The sequence below is a fragment of the Zingiber officinale genome, chromosome 2A, assembly GCF_018446385.1.
Source record: "Zingiber officinale cultivar Zhangliang chromosome 2A, Zo_v1.1, whole genome shotgun sequence".
In the NCBI taxonomy this organism is placed as follows: domain Eukaryota; kingdom Viridiplantae; phylum Streptophyta; class Magnoliopsida; order Zingiberales; family Zingiberaceae; genus Zingiber; species Zingiber officinale.
In genome coordinates, this window is record NC_055988.1 from 95,854,402 (window position 1) to 95,861,787 (window position 7,386).

General features: G+C 35.9%; 1 protein-coding gene across 1 annotated transcript; it reads left to right on the forward strand.

Annotated features, from left to right (window-relative positions):
• The first annotated feature begins 315 nt into the window (after positions 1 to 315).
• On the forward strand, positions 316 to 4,833 carry LOC122041628 (adenine nucleotide transporter BT1, chloroplastic/mitochondrial-like). The gene is made up of 4 exons (XM_042601378.1): positions 316 to 509; positions 786 to 1,486; positions 3,898 to 4,059; positions 4,129 to 4,833. Exons 2-4 carry the CDS (start codon positions 962 to 964, stop codon positions 4,603 to 4,605), a joined length of 1,164 nt encoding a protein of 387 aa, XP_042457312.1. The 5' UTR covers positions 316 to 509; positions 786 to 961; the 3' UTR covers positions 4,606 to 4,833.
• Positions 4,834 to 7,386: the final 2,553 nt, after the last annotated feature.

Here is a 7,386-nt window from a genome sequence, read left to right on the forward strand (position 1 = left end):
ATTATTTATTTATTTTTTCTTCTAGAGATTATAAAATTTAAATTAAAACAAATCTTCATAATTCTCTCCATCAATATAGGAAATTATTTTTAAAAACTCTTCGCATTTTAAATTCTTTCAATATTACGAGACACATTCTTTGAATAAAAATAACATGAAAATTGATTATTATTTTTTGGGCAACATAAATAGTTATTATTTCCTAAATCACAAGATTGGTTATTAATTAACGAAAAAAAAATCCAAAATTAATTGAAATGGCAATAAGATCCTCACCCGTTCATCAATAAATATATGCAGCGCAGGCTGTGCGTATTGATCAGGTAGCGTTTGGTGCTCTGCCTTTTTTTTTATTCCGTCTCTCGCCCGCCGCCCCTTCCTCGCTTCTATCGCTCGCCAACCCACCGCGAGATCGACGAGGGAGACTCGGATTAGGTCGCCCGGGGAAGTGCTCGCGCTGATTTCGGATCGGCCAGTTCAAAAAAAAAAAAATCGCTGGAAAAACTCAGGTGATAGTTATATGCCCGGTTATTTATTTGTTTGAACGCTTTTAGGTTTTGACGGATATGTTTTTGTGAAAGATTGTTTTTTTCTCGCTTGTTTTAATGGATCTGAGTATGTTGGTGCGATTCTTTCAATCAATTTTGTGATTTTTGGTTTTAACTTGTTCATCCTGTTGCCCGGTTTCGCCGAAAAACGGATTTTTTTTGCCAATTATTTTGTTGCGACTTTATCATTTCTCCTACTGAATCTGCATTTTACTGTTTCTTTATTTGCCCCCGCAGAATCTGTTGAAGAAAAGTTCTTCCCTTGATTTCTTTCTCATATTTGGTAAAAAGATTTGAATTTGCTGCATTCGCTGCCTCATTATGCCCCCTATCTATAAGAGCCCAAGAGCGATGATTTTGAAAGTTGTAATATTCTGAATCACAACGCGAACTTGAGTTCTGCTGTGATAGCAATGGCAGATAAGAGATTGCAAGCGGTTGAGAAGAATAGTGGCTGGCTTCTTCAACCATTCCCAGAACTGGGTTTCTCATGGAATATCCATGATGGTTTGTTGCCCTCCGGTGGCTTGTTTGCGAGTGTTGGTCAGGTGGGAGTCGGGCTTGGGGTTTCTTCAAAATCTCCTAGTGTGACACCTGAGGCAGGTTATCAGGTTGTTGGGACACCCGCTGAGTCCACCGGGGATGTGACCAGTTATGTGGAAGAAGCTTTGGTTAAAAAGAAGAAAAACATACTGAAAGTAAGAATTAAGGTCAGGAATCCTCATCTGAGAAGATTGCTTAGTGGAGGAATTGCTGGTGCAGTGTCACGGACTTGTGTTGCACCTCTGGAAACAATTAGGACACATCTTATGGTTGGGAGCAATGGGAACTCAACGACAGAAGTCTTCCAGACTATTATGAAGACAGAGGGCTGGACGGGCCTCTTTCGTGGTAATTTTGTCAATGTCATCCGTGTTGCCCCCAGCAAGGCCATTGAGGTGAGGGATATAATCATGATTGCAACCATATTCTCTTTTAGTTTAATATCTATCTGCCGGTTGAATGACAAACTATTGTTCCTTTCTACTTCTTTGAGCATAGCGTTATCCTATTGATTAAAACAAATGCTAATTATAGTTTTTGTGTTTTTTAAAGATCCCTAGATGAGATGAATGTTTTCATCATGTTTACTTTTCTTTATTATATTTACAGGAAGATTTATAACTTAAGTGTCATGTTTGATTACTACCTGTTCCTTTTATTGGTTTTATTCCATTTGTTTGCTTTTTCTCGGTTTGGTTGTATAGATCATATTCATTTTGTTATTCCTAGGGTATGACTCAATATGGTTTTTACCTTTTGGTTGCTTCCCCTGTGTGTTTGTTAGCATATTTGATTTGGGTTTTTCATATTGATAAGTTAGCAGTCTTCACATGAATGATGTTTCTGGATATGAACTTATGCAAGTTAATGGATAAACACCTGGAACTTTTTGTACTATAAAAAGAAACTTGAATTTAGTGCTACTATCGTAGGTATTTTATTTGATTAGTGAAAGTACGTATAGATGCCTAAACTAGCAATTGAGTCTAATTGTACACAATTACTCATTGACTCAGCTGTTCAGTTAGGAGTATATATGACCACCCCTCATAGGCTTGTTGTAAATGTGGACTGCCATTGCGGTTTTCAAAGCATTTCTACCTATGTTTATTAGATTACAAATGTTGGCACGTAAGTTCATTCAACTGGAGACAGCATATGGAAAATCTTAATGACGAAACTTACATAGATTGTGGTAGAAAATAAGGAAGAAACAAACTAAAATTTATGGAAAGAATTGGAAAACAAGGGGTGATATTTTACATCATGCTTTGGATAAATTTTAGTTTTCTTGATTCTTGGAATGCTCTAGAAGTTAAGAATTTCTTCATTTAGCAACAATTATGATCATTAAAAATTTGAAACAAATATTTTAGTCTTTGATCTTGCAACTTTTTATCACCTCTCTTGAACTCATAGTTGGCACACATCATGACTGTTGTTTATACATTGATTAGCAACCAAGATGAGCTTTCTTGTTGAATGTTATGCAAAACGACTGTGTTAACTGATGAGATTGTAATTGCATTAAAGCTGAAGCTTTATCTGTGGAAAAAATTTCAGAAAGTAAAAGGTTTTGAGATAAGAACTCGAAAACTGAATATATGAAATGAGAGTTTATTACCTAGAAAAAAATTGATGGAATAGTTAAAGATTCATATAACGGGTCTCAAATAGTTGGGTCAAACATGGCTTGATGATGGCGATAATATTAGTAGCCACTCATCTGAAGATAATCATAAGAAACTGGTACTTTGACACTACCTACAATTAGAGAACGAAACACTTAATTTATATAGTGATCTATACTATCTTGGAGAACGAAACACTTTTCTATTACATGAGACATTAAAATCTATATTCTAGTTGAGTAGTTCAAAGCTTGCAATAATTCATTCTTAATAAGACAGTGTACTTGTTTCTTCCATTGCCAAAATAATCATAGTAAACTGTTGTATAACTAATGACATTCAGCCTTTTTAGCTCTTCCCTAGCACACAAAACTATGACACACGCATTACCATTAAAAAGAAAATTTTGCAAAAACAAAGACATTGCTCATGTTGAACCCACCCTACTATATGTTTCTAATCTGTCCTGATCATTTCATTGAAGTTTTTCATGAACAGCGGAATGTTTGGACATACATCCTTATTCGTGGCCTGCAATTTTACTGACTTTAGTTATGTGAATGCTTAGAACACATGTTTTCTTTTGTTTTGTTCTTTGTTCCTATTACATATTTTGTTTGTCTGCAAACTAAATCTTTTTAGATATTTCCACAGCCATCATTTAGCGCTATGCTTTGATGAGCCTGTTGTGGTACATTTTTATAGGTCTTTTTGTTATCCATGTACTAAGAAAACAATTAATGGAGAGCAAAAGTAGGAGTATTATTGCATCTGCATCTCGTTTCATAGGTGAATAGATGAATATTGCCTCTTATGGGTTTAACTTCTAGGCTTTTAGCAACAACGAGCTAATATAACCTCCACATGGAAATAGATTCTTGTGCATAGGCTAGGAGGTGCCTGTTTTTCTCTCTATGCAGATCAATGAAACGCTATTAGTGTGTGGATTGAGTGATTTTTGTGGTATGTAGATGGTGCAAATTCAGATGAATATTGTTAAAACAATGTTTCATGCGTCTGCAACCGACCTAGTGATGTCTTGTGTGTTCTTCTTCTCTGTGTTTACAGCTGTATGATTAATTGTTTTGTTATTCTTCACATTTTCCCCAGGTTCATGCATGCTAATTATTTTTCTTTATTGTCTGATTCTTATCATTCTTTGTATCTCTTTGCAGTTATTCGCTTTTGATACAGCCAAGAAGGTTTTGACTCCCAAGGAAGGCGAACAACAAAAGATTCCGATTCCCCCCTCATTGGTTGCTGGGGCATTTGCTGGAGTCAGCTCAACCCTGTGCACGTATCCTTTAGAACTACTAAAGACACGACTAACCATACAGGTCGGTGACAGCCATCACTATATCAGTACAACACTTGCATCTTCCATCTAATTCCTGTTTCTCATGCAGAGAGACGTTTACGACAATCTTCTGCATGCATTTGTGAAAATTGTTCGAGAGGAAGGTCCCGCAGAGCTCTTTAGAGGTCTCACTCCGAGCCTCATAGGAGTCGTGCCATATGCCGCCACCAATTACTTTGCTTACGACTCCTTGAAGAAACTTTACAGGAAGACCTTCAAAAAAGATGAAATAGGAAACATCACCACCCTTCTGATCGGTTCGGCCTCCGGTGCTATTTCGAGCAGTGCTACATTTCCTCTTGAAGTTGCACGGAAGCATATGCAGGTCGGAGCTGTCGGAGGTAGGCAGGTCTACAAGAATATGCTTCACGCTCTTCTGAGCATACTGGAACAGGAGGGAATCGGGGGGCTTTACAAAGGTTTGGGGCCAAGCTGTATGAAGCTGGTACCGGCCGCCGGCATCTCATTCATGTGCTATGAGGCTTGCAAGAAGATCTTAATCGATGAGAATGAGAAGACACTCTAGTGCGAGATTTAAGCTTCTCTTTCGGTTCCACAATTTTTATCTCAAACTGGAGCTGTTTGAGATTTAGATACTTAAATGGAGGCAGCACCACCATTTTTCCCCTTCAAATTTTCTTTTCATTTGTCTTTTTTACTATTATTTTTTACCTTGTGATCCATTGAATGGATCAAAATTATCTTGTTGTCTGCTAAACTATGATATAAAGATTGTGGCAAACGAGTTCTACTATTGTCTTATGATTTATATGATGAACAGAATTTAGAGATCATTTTTGACAGGCAAGTTCCCTTCAAAATAAGCTACAGTACGTTTGAATGTCAAGTTCTTTTTTCCATATGGATCAGGACTTGTCTTTCTACTGCTAAACTAACTTATTTAATGCCGTTGACTTCAAGACATTTGCGAGCAGTTCACTGTTTTTTTGTTACTGACATCAGTCGCAGGCTTAATTTGGGAAGACGTCTCTATGCGGCCTAATTATACGACGTGAGAAGAGACTCGGTTTAACCAGCTGATTGTGGCAACTATAATTAAGCCGCTCACCTGATTTATTTTATTTATTTATTTTACATCTATTGAGAAGATGATAACGAATCACATCATTGCAATGGGGAGCAAGAGCAGATCAGCAGCCTTCTTTTATTTCTTCCTCTTTCTTTTTGCGTCACTACCATGCTGGAAACCGGCCTCCGCCGCCGCTTCTCCCAAGCGATGGGCGGCGGCCTGCAACGAGACAGAGGGCGGTGGTCGCCGATGCAGCTCAGTGGAGGAGGACTTGGAGGAGTTTCAATTCGATTCAGAGATCAACAGAAGACTCCTCGGCGCCGGAAGTAACCCCCATCCCACTAAGAGAGCTGAGGACCCAAAACACCCGACCTGTCATACTATCAACGGCACTCCATACAACTGCGCTGCGCCTGCGAACTCCGGCAAAAAAAGCAGCGGCCGGACCTGCTATCATGATCGTCTGCGTTGTCAAGTATGATCCCTCCGCCCCGCCCCGCCCCGCCCCGCCTCGCCCCACAACTGATCAAGAACCCGGCGCCGTTATATATATATATATATATATATAAAATTTACCCGCATGTCATGTGTCTCTTAATTCTTCGGATGACGTTCTTAAAACTAGATTATCCAGTGTTGACTTGTTGTGTTGTCTACTTGTCTGTTGATACATATATATATATATATATATATTTTAATTTTTATCTAGTTTTATTTTTTAAATTAATTTTATTTATTATTTTTTCAGTAATACTTATATATATTTTAATTTTATTTAATTTTTATTTAGTTTTATTTTTTAAATTAATTTAGTTTATTATTTTTTCATTAATACTTATATATATTTTAATTTTATTTAATTTTAATTTAGTTTTATTTTTTAAATTAATTTGTTTATTATTTTTTATTAATATATATATATATATCTTAATTTTATTTAATTTTTATTTAGTTTTATTTTTAATTAATTTTGTTTATTATTTTTTAAATTTTATTTAATTTTATTTCTTTAATCAATTTTGTTTATTATTTTTTTATCATTTTTTTTATTTTTTATTTTATATAATTTTTAATATATATTAGAATCTCTCTCTTCCTTTAAATTAGCTTCTTAATTTGACACTTAAATTACCTCTATCCAATTATTGACACATGTCAGAACTTTCTCTCCCTTTAAATCATCCCTCCCTCCAACCCTTGACATATAACACATGTTAGAATGTCTCACCCTCTTTAAATTATCCATCTTCCAACCATTGACACTTGTCAAAACACCCTTTAAATTACCCCTCTTCAACGCTTGACATATTACATATGTTAGAATCTCTCCTCCCTTTAAATTACCCCCTTCCAACCCTTGACACATGTCAAAATCTCTCATCCCTTTAAATTATCCTCCTTTCAACCCTTGACACATGTCAAAATCTCTCATCACTTTAAATTATCTCCTTCCAACCCTTGACATATGTCAAAACTCCTCGCTCTCTTTAAATTACCCATCCTCCAATCCTTGACACATGTCAGAACCTTCCCTCCCCTTAAATTACTCACCTTTCAACTCTTAACACATGTCAGAACATCCCCTTCCTTTAAATTACCCACTCGTCAACTCTTGACACATGTCAGAACCTCCCCTTCCCTTAAATTACCCACCCTTCAACTCTTAACACATATCAAAACCTCTCCCTTTAAATCCTCATCTCACACTTCATTTTTAGTCACTCTTCAGTCACACCTCCCTCCACTACTATCTCCCTCTCAGCCTTTCCTTCTCTCTTCCTAAAATATAGTTTTCTTCTTAGCCATTACTTTTCATAATTCATAGAAGAAAACTATGGATGACTATTTAGGTTTATTTTTATATAGTTGGTCAATTGAGAATGATTTTCCTAGTGGAGAGAGTATCTCCAACAACAATCGTGATTATACAGTCGAATTTACCACAGATCATGTTAGTTATTATTATTATTTTATGCATATTCGTTATTTATTTTATAAGTAGAGAAATTATATTAAGAATGGATAATGTCATACTTATACGTTTTTATTATATTTTTTTATATAGATATTTAAAATTAGAGAAGATATGATAAATTGGGTAAAGACAATTGGTCTGAAGAATGATATTGTAGTGGTTATTAAAAATTCTGCTAATTTAAAAGGTCACAAACTACCAAAGTGCCATCTTATATGTGAAAGAGATGGAAAGTACAAATCGCCACGATATCTAGTTGATGGACAATCCTTAAAAAGAAATACTGGGACTAAAAAATGTGA